Source organism: Asparagus officinalis, chromosome 8, assembly GCF_001876935.1.
Source record: "Asparagus officinalis chromosome 8, Aspof.V1, whole genome shotgun sequence".
NCBI lineage: Eukaryota > Viridiplantae > Streptophyta > Magnoliopsida > Asparagales > Asparagaceae > Asparagus > Asparagus officinalis.
The window spans coordinates 1,343,435-1,367,388 of NC_033801.1; the positions used below are offsets into that span (position 1 = coordinate 1,343,435).

At 38.2% G+C, this 23,954-nt stretch overlaps 3 protein-coding genes across 3 annotated transcripts in view; 1 reads left to right on the plus strand and 2 right to left on the minus strand.

Annotated features, from left to right (window-relative positions):
* On the plus strand, positions 2,332-7,638 carry LOC109820613 (ERAD-associated E3 ubiquitin-protein ligase HRD1B-like). Its single transcript, XM_020386788.1, has 8 exons — positions 2,332-2,399; positions 3,115-3,661; positions 4,020-4,196; positions 5,030-5,179; positions 5,268-5,456; positions 5,584-5,730; positions 6,172-6,433; positions 7,171-7,638. Exons 2-8 carry the CDS (start codon positions 3,126-3,128, stop codon positions 7,336-7,338), a joined length of 1,629 nt encoding a protein of 542 aa, XP_020242377.1. The 5' UTR covers positions 2,332-2,399; positions 3,115-3,125; the 3' UTR covers positions 7,339-7,638.
* On the minus strand, positions 8,208-11,738 carry LOC109822404. The gene is made up of 4 exons (XM_020388601.1): positions 11,503-11,738; positions 11,219-11,400; positions 11,024-11,108; positions 8,208-8,580 (listed from the first exon to the last, which is right to left on the minus strand). Exons 1-4 carry the CDS (start codon positions 11,671-11,673, stop codon positions 8,491-8,493), a joined length of 528 nt encoding a protein of 175 aa, XP_020244190.1. The 5' UTR covers positions 11,674-11,738; the 3' UTR covers positions 8,208-8,490.
* Positions 23,161-23,954, minus strand: part of LOC109822880 — a 2,571-nt gene continuing 1,777 nt past the window's right edge. Inside the window, exons 3-5 of the mRNA XM_020389141.1 lie at positions 23,706-23,785; positions 23,504-23,628; positions 23,161-23,422 (exon numbers count right to left, since the gene is read on the minus strand). Coding sequence (XP_020244730.1) covers positions 23,351-23,422; positions 23,504-23,628; positions 23,706-23,785 — 277 coding nt within the window. The 3' untranslated portion in view covers positions 23,161-23,350. The remainder of the gene's footprint in view (positions 23,423-23,503; positions 23,629-23,705; positions 23,786-23,954) is intronic.

Here is a 23,954-nt window from a genome sequence, read left to right on the forward strand (position 1 = left end):
TGCGAAATTTCTTTTTGTTCAAAGTAAAATGATTGTAACGCTGACATCGTGATCTATCTTGATCTTCATAGTTGATGGTAAAGTGCTTACGTGGGGAAGAGGTACAAAAGGTCAGCTTGGACATGGCGAGGTAGTTAACTGTTTGAAGCCAAATTCTTATCTAATTTCAAATCAGTACCATTCGGAGATTAGCAAACAACATGTTATCAATTTTTCCACAATCAGAGAAAAAGTTAGGGTTCTAATGAGTGATTACGTACCTTGCTCCTGTTCGAACTCGTCGTGGCTATGGAAGAGACTCCTCTCAGGGAGCGGAGAAAGAAAATAATTTCTCTATGCAAGGCAGAGCGAACACGAGCGTCAATGGCAGAAATAAATTTTGAGAGGGAGAGATTAACGATGAGAAAGGGAAGAAGCAACGGAAGCTTTCAGGATATAAAGCAATTAGATAAGAATTTGGAAAGACTAAAATACCCCTTTCTTATCTTAACTGATTTTTTATTTTTGTCAATTTAAAAATTTGAAAAAAGGCTATTTTCGGAGCACCAAAGCAAACCTCAAATTTCTTTCAGAATCATCCGCATGCAATGGATGGTTCTAAGCCGCTAAATGAGGGAGCAAATTATCGTTTTGCCCCTCTTTAGTACATAAGAAGGCTAGAGTTGCTCACTCACATGCGAGGGGTTCTGGTAGGAATCATACAACGACGAATAGACCAGACCTCATGTAATTCTACTTGTGTGAATAGGTTTTAGAGTGATTTCTTTTGACTCTTAAAATAAGCAAATAAATATTTTGATGAGACATACATACCCCTTATAGTTCTATTGGTGAGGATAGATCCCAAATTACTTTTTTTTAACTCGTAAAAGAGTCGAATTTTTTTACTAAGGGGCTGTTTTGTTCAAATCCTTAAATTATAGGATTTAGAATATCTTCAAGGATTTCAAATCCATAGTTTTTTATACATATTCTGAAATTCCTAATCTTTTATTTGATTCAACAAGATTAGAGGAAAGCAAATCCTCTAATTTATAACTTCTTATTTGGTTCAAACCCAAAAATATAGGAAAGTACTAATTGTATGGATACCTAATGTCAAAACTTTAATTTTTTAGCATTTCGCAAATCCTCTCCAAATTGTAGGATTAAACAAATCCCAAAAGTTCCTAATTTTTTTCATTTTATGGATACTTAATGCTAAATTTTTTTGGAACAAACACGCTATATAGAATCTTATAAATAAAAATAAAGTACTTTTTTGCTCTAATAATTTCAAATCCACTTCAAATGGCAAACAATTTGTTAAAGCAAACAGCCCCTAAGGTGATGTATTCGCGCTTGGGAGTTGGGGCAATGCTAAGTTGGTCGATTCTTAACAAATAAAACTACAAAGTCTATTCTCAATTAACCTTATATTTAATTTATAAAAAAGCAATTAGGGGCTGTTTGGTTGTATGTTTTTACCATGTAAAAGGATGGAAAGTGTAAAAAAGTGGGTCCCAATGTCAGCTTTCATCACTTTCAATTGTTTGTTTGTAGTTGTGAAAATAATGTAAAGTGATTTCATATGCTGATGTTGCTTGTAAAGTGATTTCATAAAAAAAAAGACATGATTTTAGGAGAAAGCTGACATTGAAGTCAGGAAAAAATAATAAAAAATAATTCCAACCAATATGATCATTTGAGTAGGGATCACTTTTTACACTTTCCAAACAAACAATTAAAGTTACATTTACAAACCAAACAAGCAATTTATGATTCCAATGGAATAAAAAACAAACAAAGAAAAAATATAAAAGTAAAACTGATGAGGTGGACAACAACTTTTTAAATTGTGTCATAAATACACAACTTTACCAACAACAACCAAACAGCCCCTTAGGGCCTGTTTGTTTTGCTTCTTTTGCCTCTGATTCCCTGCCAAAACTGACAGCTTGCTGTCAGTTTTGACAGTTTTCTTACCAAAACGCCTCTAAAAAGAGAGTTTTGACAAGAAAGCTGCCTGTCAGGAATCAGGGGCAAAAGAAACCATCCAAACAGCCCCTTAGAAAGAAGCTTTCAGCTACGCGCAACACGTGGCAAGTTCTTATTCGTTCTGACACGCAGCACTTGACGCCTGCCGCCGTTGCTCACTGCTTTCTTTCGCGTGCTTAGTTTACCGCATATGTACTCTATGTATAATTTAATATCAACCGTCAGATTAGTGAACTCTAAAGATCCTACGGTCCAAAAGTTTTCGTATATGCCTTGTATGAGGATTTTTAATTAATTAATTAATTATAATTAAGCATCTTATATATAGTTCGTTATCTTTCTTTATTTTTTGTTCGTCTTATTTTCTTTCTTTGTTTTTTCTCACCTTGTCTCTCGCGCTAACGGAACCCTAAATTCCTGAGGTAAAATCCTAATCCCTAAGAAGTTTGATTTTCTATATAAAATTTTCCCGTGATCATGTTTGGTTCGATGTAGAACTGGATCCAATTTCACATTTTTGATAGTTTTGGATGATAAGGTTTCGTTTTTTTTTTGACAAAAATGTTTGAATTCTGATCTCATTTGGGGAATTCGATTTTATCGAATAGAAAGAATCATTTCTTTTTGGGAATATGTTTCCTGTTGGATTTTAGATTCGTTTCCATTGATCTTGGAGGATTGTTTAATAGGATTTATCTTGCATTGGACACGGAACAGAAATGTAGTTAATATTCCTAAATAATTTGGGCCAAAAAGCATTGTTATTTTTATTTATTTTTATACCCTTTGTTGCTTGTTGCTAAAAATTTAATGTTTATGGTTAATACATATGATAATTCTATGATATGCGCTATATAGAACATTTGGATTAAGGGTTTATAGGTAAATCCTGTTTTTGTAAATCAAAATTACAATTTAGGGGAACTCTTTTTTCATCTCAAACTGTGGTTGTGCATATTGAATATTGTGTAGACAGTGATTCGAACTCATACCAATAAAGATATTAATAAATTGACTGGTTTTGCTAAGCATTTGGTTATGATCATTATCGTTTGAGGTGCTGGTTAGAAAGTGCCATGATTATCCTCTGTTCAGTGGCTTGCTTTCATCGCGCACCAACTGAGATATGTCTTGCAGGTTTCATAAAGATGATGAAGCTCCGAACATATGCCAGCTTTAGCTTGTTTGCCTCAATTGCAGCAATTTACCATGCATTTCACAGCAGAGAGCAGTTTTACCCGGCGATGGTCTATTTGTCTACTTCCAAGATATGCTTTGTGCTTCTTTTGAATATGGGTTTGGTCATGATGTGCACAATGTGGCAGTTTGTCAAACGTTTGTTTCTTGGTACTCTCCGAGAAGCAGAGGTCGAGCGGTTGAATGAACAAGCATGGAGGGAGGTTATGGAAATTCTTTTTGCAATTACTATATTCCGACAAGATTTTTCTGTTACTTCTCTCTTGCATGGTTTTACCGCTCTTCTGTTGATTAAAGCCTTGCATTGGTTGGCCCAGAAGAGGGTTGAGTACATTGAGACGACTCCATCTGTTTCTTTAGTGTCCCATATTCGCATGGTTTCTTTCATTGCATTCCTTTTTGCGGTGGATTGCCTTTCCTTTCGCAGCTCTTTTAAGTCATTGATACAGGCATGGCCAGCATCACTCTCCCTTTTCTTTTCATTTGAGTAAGTTATCTCTGGTATTCAAGAACTTTATATTATTAGCATTTACATTGGTATTTCCTGTACTGGCTATTTTTTCCTTGGTTCTTATCTTTATATATCACCTTTAGCATCTTACTTACAGCTCATCTGTTATTTTGTCCTTTGAAATTCCTTTCAATTAAACAGCAGATATTGTTCATTTCTGAGTTGTTTCTTCCATTTTCAGGCATGGCTAATGTTAATATTTGAATTTTAAGTCTTTATTGGGATATCGGTAGGCTTTTTTGTGTGCAGATGGTGTTATAGTTAATATTATCATAGAACGACATGATGCGTTTTTTTGTATTTGAAATTATAACCTACATTCATCCTATTCCAGATATATGATACTGGCGACAACTACAATATCGACATTCTTGAAGTATGCTTTCTATGTCTATGACGTGTTTATGGAAGGCCAATGGGAGAAGAAGGCAGTCTTTACATTTTATCTTGAACTTGTCCGCGACCTTGTTCACTTGACTTCGTATATCTGTTTCTTTCTCATGATCTGTGCGTAAGTAATATTTTTATTTTCTCTGTATCATTATCGTTTAACATAGATGGAGTTGTCAACTAGCAGAAATTTTAGTGTTTAAATTCAATATTGATATTTCGCACTTCACTTGTACCTACTTTGTGTTTGAGCCATTAATAAGAGTTCACTGCGTTATCATGTAAACTGGCTGAACATGCTTAAAATTACTGAACAAGATGACTTGTAGTTATTTTTCATCAAAATTTATAACATATACTTATTCAATATTGGCACTGCATATAGGACATTTATGCTGAAACATGTAACTCCTTTATTTATTTATTTATTTATTTATTTTGAGGTGAAAAGGAGTACTTTAAAAACATGGATTTGTGGAGTTAAGGGAATAGTTTAAGATAATCTGTTGTTTCAGATGAAAACACAATTTTGCACTTCAAGTTGTGATTGTTTCTCCCACTAGCAAAAGTATGTTGTCTCGGTTAAATTTGATATTAACATGCATTTAGTCATCCATTTTAATTAGCCAGAAACAAAGGGTCATCTGTTTTCTGAAATGTTATCCTGCTTACTGACTCGTGATTGTAATAAAAATCACTAAATGCTCAGGAAAGTTAATCCTCATTTACAAACTTGATCTAAATTTTGTTGTTAAATTACTTACCCTAGAATGGTGAACCATAACTACGTCCTCCCTTTTCTTTTTACTAATTCCAATTATTGTTATAAAGAGTTGTATATCTGCCTGCAATTTTATAATATTGCAAGGTTCTTTTGGAAATTAGATTTTATTCCATAATCTGTTTTGTGATGCTTAATGTTTGAGCTGGGTGTTCCTTTCTTTTTTGATTCAGGAACTACAATCCACCATTGCACTTGATCCGTGAACTTTATGAGACATCTCGTAGCTTTAAAAATCGTATTTCTGATTACATTCGTTACCGGAAAGTAACGTCAAACATGGATGAAAGGTTCCCAGATGCAACACCCGAGGAGCTTAATGTGTAAGCTCTTTACGTAATTTGCAAGTATTTTCAGTGTGATGTTCCAGCTTTATGGTAGTTACATTACAAAAATTATTTACATATACAGAAGCGACGCAACATGCATCATATGCCGTGAAGAGATGGTCACAGCCAAGAAATTGCTTTGTGGACACCTTTTTCATGTGCATTGTCTGAGGTCATGGCTGGAAAGACAGAATACTTGCCCTACTTGTAGAGCTTTAGTTGATCCTTCTGAAAGTGGGCCATCTAGATCTAGCCGTCAAGGAGGTGAGATATCTCAAATTTCCTATTTTGACATTAATTACATGTATTTAATGTGAGGATGGACTCCAAAAATTATGCTTAAATCATGGTCTTGGTTCTTGGTGAAAAGGCTGGTGGATGACTGTAAATCTTGACACTGCAGCAAGCACATCCAGACCGAATCCGGAAGGTAGAGCAGCAGGTGATCACTTAAGCCAGCATCAAGCTAGGCTTGAAGCTGCTTCCTTCGCTGCTTCAATATATGGGAAGTCATCTATTTATCCTTCAACCAATACATTGCTTAGGTATGTGTCTTTTTTGTTTTATAAACTCACAAATTGATAATGCCCTCATCCATGAAGCAAAGTGTTAATTACAGATTGGGCCCTGTACTATAATCCAAATGCGGATAGACTCCCTGTTGTTCTATTGTTGCAGACAGAACCCTGGGTGAAATCTTTGACACTTTACCCTCAGAAAGATCCCTTCCTCCCTCCCTCCCTCTCCCTCCCCCTCGCTCGCTCGCTCGCTCTCGCTCGCATGTTGGAGAAATAGACCTCTTGAGAGTGAAAGAGTCAAAAAAGTTTCATTTAGGCAATTGGGGGATACCGGGGGGTCTATCCTCCCCTAAAGTAAATGACTACACCATATGCACATAAAGATGAATAAAGCAACCAATTGCTTTGCTTTTCCAAAGCATTGAATATTGAATTTCTCTAGATTGTGTTCATGATTCTTGTTTGCAGGTCTCCTGAGTATTCTTTGCTACCTCCAGTAAATATTCTGTCTGCAGATACCTCCTCCCCAGGGTTCAAAGAACAACCTGTAGGAGAGTCTGCATCTGGACAATTGCATCAGCACCAATTTTCAGTCTCGAATGTGCATTCACATATTCTCATGCCTTCTCTGCTGCCTGGTTCTAGTTTTAACTATGGTGAAAGAGCTCTAGACGATTCGGATTTGAATAAATCAGGCGCATATGAAACTTCTATAGAGACCAGAATTGAGGTAATTCTTTTTGTACTGTTTGCATTACTAGCATTTTTTTTCATGTCATACATGTGCAATAAAGAGTACAATAGTGATTAAAGGGAAGTACATAAATCCATGTAGTGCCCGCATGTGAGTAAACATAATACTTACGGAATCCCCCCCACCCACCAAAAAAAAAAAAGAAAAAAAAAGGAAATGGTCTGTCACAACCTTTTGGGTTCAGCTATTTAAAATATTTTCTTCAATTCATCTCTGTTAATTCATTCTGCTTTCCTTTTTTCTTTCCTCTATGTATCTTTAGGCCTTCCCTCTATTCCTTGTTTCCCCATTAGCTATGATCACGATGTTCCTCCTAACTTATACACGATGTTCCCCATTATCTCTTCATGATCTTCATTCATCTAAGCAAAACGAAGCTCATTTTCCCTACCCCTCACACCATGCTGTTTCATGCATCAGTCACGACTAGACAAGAAACAACTTTAAAAAACAAGTGCTTTCCTACAGAAAGCCCTCGTTCTTGCTCTTGTTCACGGCAGAACAGAGAGAAGTCATAATCTGTTTTATCTGTTAGAGATGTAAAAGCTGTATAAATTAGTATGAACAGTATAGATGTCATCTTACTGTTCTTTCATTGGAGACGCTATACTACGTATTTGGTGGTCTTCTACTGTGTTCAGACGTTGCGGATGCCCCATTCCTGGTTTCTTGGTTTCTGCTGACCGTATCACGTTTCATGGCCATATTTTCAGGCGTTAATTAGAGAGAAGCATGCTCTGCAGCAACAGTTAGAAACAGAGTTGCAAATTTTATGGCAACAGAAGGAAAATCAGTCGAAGGGGACTTCCCTCGATGACAAGGTAAAGGCTGTCGCTGTTTCTAATGAGGCATCAGGTTCTACTACATCTGCGTCAGGATGAGGAATGAAGATGTTGGTGCAGAGTTAAATCCACCATACAAGAGATTTTGTTGTTGTTAGTTATCTTTATCTTTTTATAGTTATCAGTTGCAACGAGTAAAGTCAAGGGAATGAGATAATAGGTTTCTCATTGCAGCATTATGTACATAACCGAATCTCTTCATGTATTCTGTTCTTTGAATTTTGTTCTTCAATATGAAAAGGAGAAGCATGATATCTCAATGTAAATAAATAAATTCAGACCAGAGGCTTTTTTCTTTTGGGTTAGAGTAATTACAATATAGTCTATAGGTTTATCTTCTTCCTCCTGTTCAGAGGTTTCGCTTCAGTGTTCTACTGGAATTTGGAGTTTGAAGGCTTCAGAATTGCTGTGCCTTTCTTCTTCTTTTCCTTGCGATGTTACATGTTATACAGTACTAAATTTCATTGCCTTCGATATTTCAGATAGTTACTGAACTACAAGCTCTCTTTAGTTTCTCTTGCTCGCACATTTTCATCCAGAGAAATAAAAATTTGGAGGATCTAGTGGGCGACAATTTACCACCGATAGTTAACCTCTTAGTTTTTGAGCTGTAAGCTCTCTCGGCACTCATAATCCACCCCTGAACACGTCATGGGGAGCTCTTATATCACACTAATGATCACATAGGGTCAGCCAGGGTTCTCGAGTACCAATAGCTCACAAACAGCAACGGATACTGAAAATTCGGGCATAAGCTTCCTGTATCAAAGATGTGCTTACGCTTCTCAGCATTTCATAAAGCTTGATTCAGAGTCAGACCATAGAATGCCACTCAATAGTCAGATTTCACTATGTACTCATCATAGAAAAGCCTCGTTCATTCTGATAAAAAGACAGCGAAAAAGAGAAACAAGAGAAGACCAAGGGCTATTGCATTAGATAACAAGAAGAGAGCTTCGGTTATCTGCTGTGTTTGCCATCTGTTATTGCTCTTAGATCAGAAAAACAGCAGGTTGTTCTCTCATGGAACTAGTAGCAATTAAAAAAATAGCCAACAAAAAACTGTTGTACATTCTCCAAAACTGGTACATGTAGAAATTCTGAAAGGAGCACAAAACAAAACAGAACACAGCAATGTTTGACTCATATCATAGTCTTGAAAGTTGGCACATAATGAGTTTCCCTGTCGTTCTAGTTGCAAAAGTTGAGCTTCTTCATAACCTTGGCATATGCTAGATGAACAGTCTCCGGCTTGCGAAGTCTCCGTTTCGATTTTTTGGACTGCAGCAAATGCGAGATTCCTAATTAGTTCAAATATCCATGGATGTAACGAATCTATGGTCGTATTCACAATGCACGTGAAGTATTGTTTAATATGTCATAACCCTTAGCTGAACTAAGAGGCAGGATTATTTTCACACAAGCAATTTACTGAAATGCAAAACAACTGCATATTGTGAATATAAGAAGTAAGTGGCTATGTTACTGGAGACCAGTTTAAGCTCTCTATTAGTAGTGATGACAGAACTGACAAAACAAATATAAGGTGGAGCATCTAGGCACCAACTGGTCAACTTCAGACAAGAAAAGCATTCCAAAAGAAAAGTAACAGATGATCTAGATGGAAATAATATATACAGTTGACCATTTTTGGATGGGTATGATGATTATGATCATGATTGTGACATAAAAGCTAGCAAAGTCAGTAGAGAGTCAAATTTTGATTCATGTCAAAAATCCAGCAATGTGGCTCAACAGGGTTTTTTACATCGACATACTTGAGAATGCACCCCTGGAGTGCAGAAAAGGTCTACTAGAGTCTAGACATTTGTCAAATTATGATTAGGACAATAAATCCTCGTGAGGGAACAATTCACTTTTAGCCAAATCTTTTTTGCTTCCATATTTACGAATCAACCTTGAGTGAAATGCATGAAAAATGCAGAATGCTATTGAGAATCTCAATTCTTCACTATGCACAAAATATATAGCACGCATATATTATGCCACTGATAAAAACAATTTAACTTCGTTAGAGAGCCAACTAGTGGTCCATGTTGACTGGTTTTAATAACATTAAACACGATTTCAGCCCCATTAAAGAGGATAATGCAATGGATACAGAGTCAAGATACAGATCTGACATGAGATAAAAAGGGGGGAAATAAACAACTGAAATGGCATCAGAAAAGGCAAAGGTTAATAGAATGGTATGCTTCTCAGTGAAGTTAGACTAAGGCCTGAATAAGGTGTTAGATTTTTTGGCAAGTTAAGAATAGCAGTAGACTGGCAATGGAAGTCTGGAGTGTGGTTAGAAAACACTACTTTCTTCCTAGTTCCTCCTTTATGTTATTCTGGCCTCATCTTGTTCCAGACATTTCAAATATATTATGTCCAAAAAGAAACTTGAGACCTGCACTTGTAGTTAGGTGTTCAATGTTACATGGCACAGAACTTCAACCTTTCACTTCGTATGCAAGCTTTCTATACAAACTACATCAATATGCTATATCTAATTCAAAATTAGGTTACTTGTGTTGTGGCAGCTTATCACTCCCCACCTTTAGTATTAGAAGAGGCTGCCTGAGTGTATAAAGATGTGGAAACTTTGTTACTCAGAGCTATCATGTGCAAGAAAACTTGCATTCGCAGTTGTGATTTTCAATGTTATACGACACATTTATGTAGAACTTTAACCTTGCACTTTGTATGCAAGTTTTCTATACAAACTATGTTGCATATAATTTAAACTTGGGTTACTTGTACATGCACCCTTGTTCTAGAGTTGTAGCAAATTATCATTCCTCATCTTTCTATAGGTAGATGGATCCGCTGAGTGTATAACGACATGGAAGCTTCGTTGCTTAGAGCAATCACGTGCAAACCCGACTTCTATAGTCAACAAGAGGTCTATCTGTTTATAACTTTATAAGAAGCAAGGTGCTGCGCATGTAGGGATGTGAGGGAAGTCACCTCTTGAATCCATTTGATCCCCGTGTAAGCTTAGAGGCGAGGTTCCACATCACTTAATGACGTATAGTAGGACGGAAAGGCATACCCTAAACACGAGAAGCGTACCACACTCCAAATGACTACTAACTATCGCACGCATGTAATAAGATATAAACAGTCTCTAGTGAATAAGATTTTACATGAAGTCAAAAGCTAAACATGACTAGCAATTTTATGGGAGCAAACCTAGAGAATCTTCATGGTTACGCATGCTATAGTTGAATTTCAGGATAATTGCCTCGTAGCAAGTTTTTGCATAGCAAACAAGATCGTACGCACGATGATACTTATTTTCCAATTGAAGCAACTTTTGTCATTTATTTACTGTTTAGCTTGCCAGAAAATGAAAAATAGCATGTTTTCTTGAGACAGATACAAACTCATGTATAATTTCTTAAGTTTTCTCATGTATAATTGCTTCAGTTTTCAGGTCCACAAGACTTTTTCCAAGAACAAACCCATCAAGAGATGTGCAAGTTCAGATTACCATGCATTCCAGCTATTTTTAAGTTCATAATACCAAATATGTCAACATGTATTTACCAAATGTACACTGTAGCTCATCGCTATTAGCCATAAACAACTTCAAATGTTAATACCCATCTCATCCCTTCCCATCAATCGCACTAAATTGCAACTATAATAAATATAAACACCAACAACTAAAATATGTTACAAAATTTTTTGGGAGCTTTAAAGAAGAAACCTATACCTTTGCGTGTGCATTATGAAGCTTTCCAGCTCTCCACCGTCGAATAGTCCCATCATTCAAAGGCCTGAATCTGTACTTAAAAGACCTAAAAAACACCAATCCAATTTTTTTTTTTTTAAAAAAACAGCAGATTTTTCACAATCTAAACGAATAAAAAGTTCCATTGAAAGATCTATCAAAATAAATCACACGCACGAGTAGCCCTTGATCTTGTACTTCTTCAGCTTCGAAGTCTCCGGCGTCCTCGGAGCCCTCGATCTCTCCTTCTTCTTCCTCTTCTTCACTAACCTCGACTTCGACTTCCTCTGAATCTTCGACTTCGTCTTCTTGCCGCTCTCCTCTGCCGCGTAACACCGGATTTGGGTTCCATCAAAACCCTTCAAAATCCAAACAAAACCCATTAAAATTCACGATCAGTTGGATCGAAGCCCTAACAAAAGATCAGATTTTGACGGATGAATCGAGAAATGTTTTCGTACCTTATGATTGGGAAATGGGGAGTGGAACCCTAGAGGGGGTGAGAAACGGGGCCTGGGAGTGGGAGAATTTACGGGGAATGCCACTGGGCTGGGGAGATTCGAAGGAGAGAGGAGGCGGAGGGAGGAGGAGAGGAGGTGGCGGCGGCGGAGAGTGGCGAAGCATCGCTGCATCGTATCTGCTTCGGGATTTTAGAGGGGAGAGGGAGCGGCTCTAAAGCCTCGTTGTTTTTCCTTTTCATGGGGGCATTTTGGGAAAGGGGCCTCATGAGGCGCAGGGGTGTTTCCGGCAGGGAGGGATGTTGGGTTCGATTAATCCAACGAACCCAAGTGGCCCAACCTACTCGATTTTGGATTTGATTTAAAGTTGCCATCGATTCAAGTTAGGATCAGGATGCTAACCACATTGGCTACGGGAGGAGAGAGGAGAAGACTTCCATTATTTTCATCGGTGAACGGTAACTTTAATCTGAATTTCTAGTTCAATTATTCATGTCTAGATCGTTAGATTTTTCCAACAGTGGTATCAGAGCACAGTTTGTACATGAGTTTTTGATCTAGAATTAAAGTTTTATTTTCGGATTAAATTTATTTATTTTTTAATCTCTGTACTCCATAGCCATGGCTGACTGTGGATTATTTGGGCATAAATTTTTTTATCAAAGGAACATCAACTAAATTCTTATTATTTTGAGCAAGATGTCATCCTCGCAGCCATGGCTACGGAACTTTTCCGCAGCAAATATATTTTTTTATCTTGGCCGCAGCAAATTTTTCCGCGGAATCTTTTCGCAAGTTAATATATATATACATATTTTGTATGCATGAGCTGCTCCTCACGTATATCAATGGCTGCTTGAAATAATTTTTTTTTTGAGATTTTCATCTGCTCCTTGCGGGGATAGGCATGGCGGCGGCAGTTTTGGGTCAGGTAGGTTTAGGGTTAGAGTTTTAGTTAATTAGTTAATTAATTTAATTAGTAAATAATTAGGTTAATTAGTATAATTAACTATCCTTTATTATTTGAGTTATATAATCCTATAACCCATTAAGGAAGACCGGATCCAGTATGTAATAGACCCGACCCGCTACAGTAATAGATTGGACCCATTAAAATTTTGACCCAATCCATTATCAAATGGGTCAGACCCATTAATTTCAGACCTGACCCATTACAGTTTTGACCACTCATTTTGTTTTGATCGCTACAGATCCGTTTTAAGTCCGTTTTGAGCCCATAAATAGTCGTTGGAAAGATCATTCTGTATACTTTTCAACTACATAGTTTTTTTTTTCATTTTATAAAGTTTTAATACAGGAATTTGGACAATTCATAAAGATTATTGTATGCACATAAAGATAATTGATTTACCCTAATTATATCCTTAATTCAGGTGGGGTAAATATTTGGGTTCATGATAAAACGGATTATAGTATTAGATCAACCTATGGGGTTAAGGAAGATCAGTAAAACAGTCACTTAGAAATTATGGTAGAGTAGGTTAGTGTCTTGCCCAAAGGTGACCAACCTATAATACCCTAATTTTCTAAGGTTGAGTTTAGTCTCATTTGGACTGGTAGGTTGCACTTATCTGTGGGTGGACTACTAGTCTTGCCCAAAGGTGTCTAGGAAATCCCCTACAGGATAAGTGGTGCAGGATAGTTGAAACATGTCAGTGAGAGGAGAATAACCCTATTGCCCAAAGGTTAGGAAGTGTTCAAATCAAACTGACACTGTGTAGGCTAGTTCTGTAGGTGATTATATATCACATTTGGGGGGCGAATAGCATGTCAAATCACTTGCCCAAAGGTGTGATGAGATGATGCACCCACCTGTCCCATAGAGTGAAAGGTTGCATACGTAAAACACTCTAACTCATCCATTCTAACCCTAAATTGGATGTGGAAATATTAAAGTTAATTAAATTAAAGGTCTCATTTGATTTATATGTCCATGGTTTAATACAGATGGACGGACAGTTTATCCAGAAGCGGAATGAGGAATCCGTTAGAGCGAGACAGTACAGTACAGTTTGTAGGGATTTAGTTCATGTTTGTTGTGAAACAAATTTAGTTGATGTTCCTTCAAATTCTTGGTGGATTGATTCTGGTGCCTCTGTGCACATTTCAACTTCATCACATGGAATAATCCACAGTCGGAAGGCAAGGGCAAATGAGCAGCTATTTTTGGGAAACTCACAGCCTATGAAGGTGGAGCTCGTTGGGACTTTCAGTCTGCGCTTGGATTCTGGAGTTTCCTTAGTTTTATCAGACACTTTCTACGTACCTTCTATGAGAAGGAATCTTATTTCAGTTTCTAGACTTTCTGGATCTGGTTATAGCTTTGTTTTCGAGAATAATTCTGTCTCTATCAGAAATGGTTTCGATGTTATCGGACATGGTTTCTTGATTGACGGTCTTTATAGATTAAATCTGGATGCATCTTTTCCTTCTCCTCTATGTATGTCTGTGAATTCATCTTCTTCTGGTACAAAGCGTCCTAGGCTTAATAGCAATTCTTCCATACTTTGGCACCGGAGATTAGGACATGTTTCAAGAAAGCGATTGGAATCCTTAGTAAAGTTTGGTGTTCTTGAACAGCTAGATTTCTCTGATTTTGGTACATGTGTTGACTGTATCAAGGGAAAGATGACTAAATTGAGAAAATTTGAAGCCTCCAGGAGTGAAGGTCTCCTTGACCTCATTCATACAGATATTTGTGGACCTTTTCCCACTCCCTCTCATGGTGGTCAGCGATACTTTATCTCTTTCATAGATGATTTTTCGCGCTATGCCTATATTTTTCTTCTTCACCACAAATATGAGGCACTGGATGTTTTCAAGATCTTTCAAGCTGAAGTTGAAAAACAATTAGAAAGAAAGATTAAATCCGTGCGTTCTGATCGAGGTGGGGAATTCTATGGTAAAAGCGATCAGGACGGCACAAATCATGGTCCCTTCATTGAGTATTTGAGGTCACAAGGCATTGTTCCTCAGTACACTCTCCCAGGTTCTCCGCAGCAAAATGGAGTAGCTGAAAGAAGAAATCGTACTTATCAAGATGCTGTTCGCAGCATGATGAGTCATTCAGATTTGCCTGAAAGTTTTTGGGGTGAGGCATTGAAGACAGCTGTATATATCATCAATCGTCTTCCTTGTAAGGCGGTAGCAGAGACCCCTTTCAAGCTTTGGACTGGCAGGGATCCTAGTTTTGGTCATCTACGTGTTGGGGATGTCCAGCAGAGGCACGACCTTATAATCCAGACATTAAGAAATTAGAAGCCCGAACAGTGTCGTGTCGCTTTGTCGGCTATCCTGCAAGATCTAAGGGCTACAGGTTCTATTGTTCTTCTCGGTCTACCCAGTTCTTCGAGACACAACATGCTGAGTTTCTGGAAGACCCTAATGCTTCTTCAGAACATCGTGGTCTGAGTTTTGAGGAAGTTTTAGAAGATGAGCAGTCGCTTCCGCTATTAGATGTCATCTCTAGATTTCCTACTCTTCCAGATAGCTTTCCACCTCCTCCTCCAGTTCAAGAAACATTTGTACCTGCAGAAGAGCCACAACCTGTTAGAAGATCCTCTAGAGTCAGAAGATCTGCCATACCTGATGACTATGAGGTCTATCTTCAAGAAAGTGGATGCATTGATCCAGAATCCGATGATCCCTCATCATACTCACAAGCTAGAGACAGCATTCATGCAGCTGATTGGCTAAAGGCTATGGAAGAAGAGCTTCAGTCAATGGAAAAGAACTCTGTTTGGGAGTTGGTACCTTTGCCGAACAAAGCTAGAGCGATGGAATGCAAATGGGTCTTCAAGACCAAAAGGGATTCTGAAGGAAATATTGAGAGATTCAAGGCCAGGCTAGTGGCCAAGGGTTTCAAGCAGAGAGAAGGGATTGACTACGTCGACACTTTTTCTCCAGTATCTAAGAAAGATTCTCTCAGGATAGTTCTTGCTCTCGTCGCCCATTTTGACCTTGAGCTCCATCAGATGGATGTCAAGACGGCATTCTTGAATGGAGATCTGAATGAGGAAATATTTATGGTGCAGCCTGAAGGGTTTGCAGTTAAGGGAGATCTGGTCTGCAGATTGAAGAAGTCAATATATGGTCTCAAACAGGCTTCCAGACAATGGTACTTAAAATTTCATCAAGTGATAACATCAAATGGCTTCCGAGAGAATCCTGTCGATCGCTGCATATACCTTAAAATCAGTGGGAGCCGATTCCTCATTCTAGTATTATATGTAGATGATATATTGCTTGCCAGCAGCGATATTCATCTCCTACATGAGACTAAAGATTTTCTTTCGAGGCATTTTGATATGAAAGACCTCGGAGATGCTCATTATGTTTTGGGCATCAAGATCCATAGAGATCGAACTAAAGGCTTGTTGGGCTTATCTCAAAGGGCTTATATTGAGAAAGTCCTTCAACGATATGGCATGAAGTTTTGTGCACCAGGTGAAGCCCCAGTTGTCAAAGGAGATATGTTCAACAAATCTCAATGCCCACGAAATGAAGTTGAGCGTAGGCTCGTGAACTCTGAGGAGTATGTCTCTGCAGTTGGCAGTCTAATGTATGCGGTGTCATGCATCAGGCCAGACATCAGTTATATCGTGGGAATATTAGGCAGGTTTCAGCAAAATCCTGGTGTAGCTCATTGGAAAGCTGTAAAGAAGGTTTTGCGGTATTTGCAGAGGACCAAGGATTTCATGTTGGTCTACAGAAGGTCTGAAAATCTAGAAGTCGTTGGTTATTCAGATTCAGATTTCGCAGGATGTGCTGATAGCAGAAAATCAACATCAGGTTATATATTTCTGCTCGCTGGAGGAGCAGTTTCCTGGAAAAGTGCCAAGCAGTCCTTAGTGACGACATCCACCATGGAGGCAGAGTATGTTGCTGTTTTTGAAGCAACATTGCATGCCTCTTGGCTCAAGAATTTCATCAGTGAACTAAAGGTGGTGGATTCCATTCAGAGACCAGTAAAATTGTATTGTGACAATCAGGCAGTCGTACAGTTTGTAAAGAACAAGAATTTTTCTAGCAGGAATAAGCACATCGGTGTGAAGTACTTGTTAGTCCTTGATAAGGTCGAACAAGGATTGATTGAGGTTCCTCATCTGCCGACTCAATTGATGATTGCTGATCCTTTGACCAAGGGAATTTCTCCAGGGCTCTTCAAGGAACATGTATCCAGTATGGGTGTTTTAGAGTCTTTTGATTCTATATGATCAGTGAGATTCAGTTGTCATAGTAGTTTTGTTTTATTTTCAAGTACTATATTCTGGATTGCTTTGAGCTCATAAAGAAACTATTGTGCTAATTTTTAGCAGTTTGATATTTTCAAGCATTGTGTTCTTGGTCATTGTTGCTTGATATATATATTTTAAAGTAAAGAAAACTAAAGTTTAAAGTAAAGAGTTTCAAGTTAATCGTAAAGAAACTCGAATTAAAGATAGTGGTCCATAGAGTCATAAAGGTTAAAGTAAAGAGACTCTTAAATTTGTGCAGAAGCTGAATATGATTGGGCATCATATTTGAGGCTTTCGTTCTGGACTAAAGGTGATGGTTTTCACATGGCGGATGCCGGTAAAAGTTTCAGAACGGCATACATGTTTGTGTATGTTGCAGAGGACACTTAAGGGCGTACATCGGATTTGACCATAAGGGATGTACGGCTCTATTACACTCCACTAAAACCACCATAAGGAAAATGTCTTTAGAACATTAGTGGTACTAGCGGTTGGACCGTGGAGTGACCTTGTGCCATATTAGAGCATATAGTGTTTTCACGATCAACCATTAGTGGTACTTTTGTTTTAAGGAAAAGGTTTCGGAAACTATCCTAATTAGAATCATGGCAACAAGTTGTTTTCTAAAATAAATGGGTGCGCACCCGACTTTTGAAAGTTTTTGAAAAAATTTAAATATTTTTTTTTGAAAATTAAAATGAGATATGTTGTGCCAAGTGGGAGATTGTTGGGTTCGATTAATCCAACGAACCCAAGTGGCCCAACCTACTCGATTTTGGATTTGATTTAAAGTTGCCATCGATTCAAGTTAGGATCAGGATGCTAACCACATGGTCTGGTTAGACAGTTTCAAGTTTATCAAGTTGGGTGGTTATCTTGAATATCTAAAGGATAGGATCAACCGGAGTGTAATCCCACGGTTGTGATTAAACCATGATGGGTAGGGTTAATCACAAATATCTATTTAAAGGGTGGGAGTCCCTCCTCTCAACCGTATGCAGAAAAGAGACCTAATTCCCATCATTGGCTACGGGAGGAGAGAGGAGAAGACTTCCATTATTTTCATCGGTGAACGGTAACTTTAATCTGAATTTCTAGTTCAATTATTCATGTCTAGATCGTTAGATTTTTCCAACAAGGGAACCATATGGATATTTTGGGAATTAGTAATTACCAAAAATATGTCATGAATTGCAAATCCACCACAGGAGTTCCAAAAACATTACTTGGTTTTCTCATCATTTATCTATGCGAAGGAAAGGGGTCTAAGTGCAAAGGTTCTTTAATTTCGGAAATTTCACAAAACCCTCCCTAAGTTTGGAAGTTTTTTAGACGATCTCTCTAAACTTTAGAAATGTTATATAAACTCCTACAGGTTTTGTCACATAACCTATTATCAGTCACTGTAGATTAATTGTGCACAAAAATAATAATAATCAAGTACATCCAAGTAACTGGAAAAAAGTATCCTTCAATGTTCTTTTTAATAATTTTAATAGTAATTTTCACAAAAAAAGCCCCAAGTCTTGACAAATTTTGACCAAAACATCCCTGATTTATAAAAATACACTTTAGTGTAATAATTAGAATGTTAATTTGAAGGGGGGAAACCTATATAATTCTTTTAATCGATTTATCTAATATAGTTACGGATTAGTTGAAAAAATTGAAAACACTTAAGGGTTTTCTATAACATCCCAAACTCAAAGGTGAGTTAAGTGACAATCCATTTGGGTTTAAAGATAAGTCCATTCGGATTCGGAGTAATAGGGGTGTGTTGAGAGTATAGAGGGAATGGAGGAGGAAGATGAGGACAAGTATTTTTGTTTTAAAGAGTATATATTTTCTGTATAAGTATACTATTTGGGTTTCAAGATAAGTCCATTTGGGGGGTTTGCGTTTACTACGTCCTCGGGAGCCACACAGATAATTTCTTATTAATCAAACAAGAAATTACAAATTTAGGAGCGTATCTCAAAACTGAGATTTCTCAGATAAACACTGTAGCTACAGTGTTAATGATTAAAGGGTATGAACCCTATCAATTATCAACTTGAGAATAAATGAATAACCCCACAATATAAAACCCCTATTTAATTCCCCCTTCTCTCTCTCTTCTTAAATTCCTTTTTCTTAATCTCCCCTCAAAATCAATTGAGCGCTGGAGATGAGAACGCTGCTGCGTTCTTGGTCGCCGCCAGAAGAAAAAATCGGAGGAGGGGTAAAAAGCTTGAGCCACCGAAACCCTAGCGGGGGGGTTTAAATAGGCGATGGGGGGATGAGCTGGCGACAGCCTGTCGCCAGCGGCCCGCGGACGCAAGGTTCGAGCCGACGCAGAGATCGGATCCGCAGTGACGCAGAGTTCGGGGGAGGCGAACGCAAAGCAAAGTGGAGGGTTCGAACGCAGAGCTCGGGGTGGGTTCGAACGCAGAGTTCGCCTGGACCTCACCTGCGTCGACATCAAGCTCGTCGGAGCTTCTCGCCGGCGGTCCTCATCGAAATGAGGTTTGATCTACATCCCCATTCTAACATTATATACCTTAAGTTGTTTAAAATTAGCACATTAGTACCTTCTATTAAATAGGATCTCCCCCTTTCTCAACGACTTTTGTTTGGTTGATCGGACTGTAAGTTGAAATAGGAAGGTTTCCGTTGAGTTTAGGCGCGATCAGTCCAAGGCTTAGAATATACCTGTGAAAGACCTGAAAGTATATTCATGCTAAATCAAAAAGGTTTACGTTTCATTTACCCTATGAATCAAACGCAACTGTTTTTATTTCCCTTGAATTAATTTGAGCTTTTTTGGTGTTTTTTTTGTTCTTTTCGCGACAACATGGTCTTTGTAAGACCATGCTTGTCCTCAGCCGAACGAAACTATGGTGCCTTCGATCGCCTGCTCCTCGATCCACCGATGAATCTGATTTTAAAGCCTGCTCAATTAGTCCCCTGGGTACTGTCAGTGATATGGTGGGAACTAGTTCTGCAGTTGCTGGATTGCTAATATATGTCTCACGTGTACGTCGAGCACTATCATGCTTTATGCAGTTTTGAAAGCTTAGAGATGTGATTGTCCTGACATCACCTGGGCTTGTTCACATTTTTTTTCGCTTAAAATTAAGATGGCTGGTTCCTTCCATATTTGCAGCAGAACGCTGACAATCGAAGTTCGGGAGATGCTGAATCTCGAATCGTTGAGGATTCAATGAGGAAATCTGTGAAGGTGAGTGTTCCTTCCCTGCATGCGCAGCAACACGTATTTTCCGCTTTTAATTATCACCCATTTACGTGCGCGCGGCGCATTTCATCAGTTGATGTTCTGGAACTCAAACTCTCAGACTTGTTCGCAGTGTAGTAGTTGTACAAGATACGGAGGTAGAATTAAGAGATTTATGTTTAGGGTTTTAAATCCAAATTAACCAGCTTTTAGCTGTTCATCTCATCGTGAGCTTCAGATATTTTCAATTACTCACGCGAAGATAATTTGTCTGTGCTTCTGTCCTTTCTCTTTTTCTTTCCTTTCTTTTTATTTTTAATCTACTAAGAGTTCAGATTAATGGTAAGGCCTCTGAAGCACGTACAGTAAGGGTTTTTATGCTTACACTCTTAAGTCATGGAGTTTGAACTTTGATTATTAAATATATGTTTTCCAAAAATATGAAAGTCTTCATTATCATGATCCTTACTTTTACACAATACAACGTGCATACTTACTAAAATGATTTAGAAATTTTGCAATCCTAAAACCTATCCTCAAATTGCCTACTTATCTTAGTTTGAGCGGCTAAAAAATCTTCTTCTATTTTTCTAGTACATCATGAAGATCAGTTCTCTAGCCTGTGAAACATCCACATTCTTTTTGTGAGCTTTTACATATAAACATATTGGCTTTCTCCAGGCAACTGCGCAGGGTGCGCCCCAGCTGCGGTTGCCTAAAAGTGGTTCACTCATGACCAATAAAATGACCGATGCAAACCCGCAATAAGCTTTGCACTGTCTAAGAATGATTCATATGTTATGTCCTCCTCAGGCGCGGAGATTTCGCTTTTCAATATGCTTACATTTAAGATTCTTGGTCTTCTTTGCTTAAACTTAATGTTGAAGCCGATAAATTTTTTGTCTCAATGCATATAGGCTCGTGTGGTTTATGTCACTGCAGACAATGACGACATTTAAGCCTCCCCCTCCTGCAGCCATGTTCATACGTACAACAATTAAATCTATTAATATTACAAGTATGTTACATAATTTGTATTGGATGTTCAATGACATATTATTACTATTCCAGCATTCCGTCCCCAGGACAATAACACCGTTGCGATAGGCATGGATGATTAGTCAATTGAAATTTACAATGCTCGGGTTCCAGGGGTCGGCCTCCTTTCTAGTCAAAGAACATTAATTTTCTATATGATTCACGCTGATGGTGTAACCTACAGACATTTTTTCAATGTCATGCAGGTTAAAAGCAAGCTTAGAGGGCATCAGAAGCGTATAACTGAGTCTTGTCATTTTCTAATCTCCTAAATGTTCTTGTCTCATCTTAACCTCCTTTTCTTGCATTAATCCTTCTTTATTAATGATCTTAAAATACTGTATATAATTCAGCACCACTCCTGCTTAGATTATACAAGATGCTTACAAAATGATTGGATATCATGTGATGGTATCTTAAAGTTTCTTATTGTAGTTGTGTGTATGGAGCATGGATGGCTGGGGGAAAACAGGCTACTAAACTTTTACAGATTCCTTATGGGATATCATCAGGAGGCTTCAAGCTAGTCTTGTAAGCATATTCATCTATCAGAGAGTTTGACTTAACTAATCCTGATGGTCAAAACTGGCTACATTTGAACCCAACTTGCGTAGTGTTTGATTTAGATTCAACTAAACTAAACAAACATATATAGTAATACAATTCGAAAATCGTTTAGCTTTCAACGACGGAGAATGCATTTTGAGTTATCCTTGTTGATTCTCAAACTTTAGAAAGCAACAAGCACCAGTGATCGATGCACGGAATTACCTAAGCATTTTATTCGGACAAATGTAGAATCAGAATGGATGGTTTCGTGCCTATTAACAGTCGCTCTTCCCAAGTTGAGAGCAATTATTCAGATGGATGGAGGTAAACGAATGAACTCGGATCTTAACTATGGAGACATATTCCCAATAGATTAATCCCAAAATAACATATCCAAATTATAAGAAATCCTGTCAAAGCTACAACTGTCGAATTTGCACTTTGACAGGGTAACCCTGCCATAGTAACCTGGGTTCATTTCCTGGTGTTCGCGGGGAAATTCGTTGCTTTCTTCATTAATGATTCCATTGTACACTCTTGTAACAGTTTATCGATTACAAAGATCCGGTCTTTTTATAAGATCCGGTTACAACGAAAATCAAATAAAAAGAAATGAAAAATTACAACTTTGTTTCCTTGTTTGTCGAACGAATCACGAGCTCCTGTTTTGCGGTCGCTCGCTTTGTGGGTTCTTTGCCTGCGCCGGGGTTGTTTGCCGTGGACCACCGCGCGATCTAGATCCGGTCGGATCTACGCAGTACGACGGGTATTATTCCACGAAGGAAATAATAGCCGGGAGGGATTGATTCACCAAGGAAACAATCGCTCAAGTCTCGGGATCTAAGACCAAGCTTAGATCCGGAGTGTAGCAACGTAGATCTGAGATCCGATCCTCTCGAACACCTGCCTTATTTGACGTTGATGATCGCCGAGCACCAGATCTGAAGGAGTGAGTCCCCGAAGTCCCAAAGTTTCAATCTTTTTTAAGTTCCGAGTCTCCAATCCAGCAGGGCTTCGCCTCTCCAAAATTTCCAACCTCAAAAATGAACCAAGGCCTAGCCTATTTATAGGCACTCAGATCTGTGCCTAGGCACAGATCTGGGCCGGCCACCTCAGGGTGGCTCGGCTCTGGGCCGAGCTAAATCCGCTTCTGAGTTGGAGTCCGAAACCGATCTTGATTCGATCGTCATTCGTCCGAGTATGCCTTTGGTTGGATGACTCGTTGACTCTTCGAACCCTTGGCTTGATCCCGCACGTGTATGGATGCATTCCGTCGCTTGATGCGATTCGTCGATCTCGTCGCCTCGTTGGTTCGTCGGTTTGTGCCGAGCTGAGCTAAAGGACCTATAAGCAATTTTATATGCCTACACCTGGCTGGTCATTTTCTTTTTATTTTTAACTTTATTTTTTTAATTCTTTTCAAAATTGGCAGTGGGAATTCATAATCAAATACTCAAAATAGTAATTGAACCCAGGAAATCATATCACTAAAAACTAATATCAAACAGTACTTGATATCTAAAAGTATGCATCAGGATTTCTCAATACACAGACCGATGGCAGCACGCAATAATATTCATCAAAAGGAATCCAATCATTTTCAGGCTTGTAAACGACAGTTAATGGATTAACTAGCCAGCAAGAACTTGGAAAACTTGAAGTTTTTATTACAAGATAAAGTAAGATAGTAATATCACGTTTGTTCCGAGTTTGCTGGTGATTTAAGCAAATTTACACCAATATTTCTCAACAAAAAACAAAGATAAACTCATTCAGACTGATAAAACTAGCATCAGGCTTCAGTGGGAGGCTTTAACCTTATCAACCTCCTGATTCTATCCTTGTCCGTGTTCTCTAGCATCCCCTTCAAAATTAAAATATAAAACTTTATTAAAAGGAGGCAAATCAAAGGAAAAAAAAAGTGGTCAATGGGTTATTTCTCTACCTTCCACACAATTTCATCGAGGCATAGGCAGATCCTCCCATACTTGTCGAGAAAGAGTCGCTCAGTTGGAGGTTTTCCGCATACATCCTTCACTGCCGATGTTATCACAAAGATAACCTCGGACACTAGAAACCAAATAGAGAAGACATCAGGTAATATTGGAAATACTAATAGTAGATGAATTTCTATGATTTTTACTTACAAGCAAGTTCATCATACTCATCCTTGCCGACGACATAAATGCAGACATCCCCAAGCATAGTATAAACGATATACACAGACCTGAAACAACAAAATAGAAAATTGTAGGAAAAAAGTTTCAAGGATATCCCAATGAAGCAAAGAAATAAACATCGTGAGGAGCAGGACAAAATTATTTAGCTTCCAGCCGGCCTGATATAAAGCATGAGGGATGTAAATCATTAGGAAAACCATAAATGTGAATTCTTAA

Excerpts from the sequence above, each read along its gene's own strand:
- LOC109822404 (XM_020388601.1), bottom strand. The coding sequence starts at position 11,673 with ATGCAGCGATGCTTCGCCACTCTCCGCCGCCGCCACCTCCTCTCCTCC. Across the intron at positions 11,401-11,502 it reads CCCCATTTCCCAATCATAAG|GGTTTTGATGGAACCCAAAT; the intron begins GTACGAAAACAT and ends TGGATTTTGAAG. Across the intron at positions 11,109-11,218 it reads TACAAGATCAAGGGCTACTC|GTCTTTTAAGTACAGATTCA; the intron begins GTGCGTGTGATT and ends GGTGTTTTTTAG.
- LOC109820613 (XM_020386788.1), top strand. The coding sequence starts at position 3,126 with ATGATGAAGCTCCGAACATATGCCAGCTTTAGCTTGTTTGCCTCAATT. Across the intron at positions 4,197-5,029 it reads TTCTTTCTCATGATCTGTGC|GAACTACAATCCACCATTGC; the intron begins GTAAGTAATATT and ends TTTTTGATTCAG. Across the intron at positions 6,434-7,170 it reads CTATAGAGACCAGAATTGAG|GCGTTAATTAGAGAGAAGCA; the intron begins GTAATTCTTTTT and ends CCATATTTTCAG.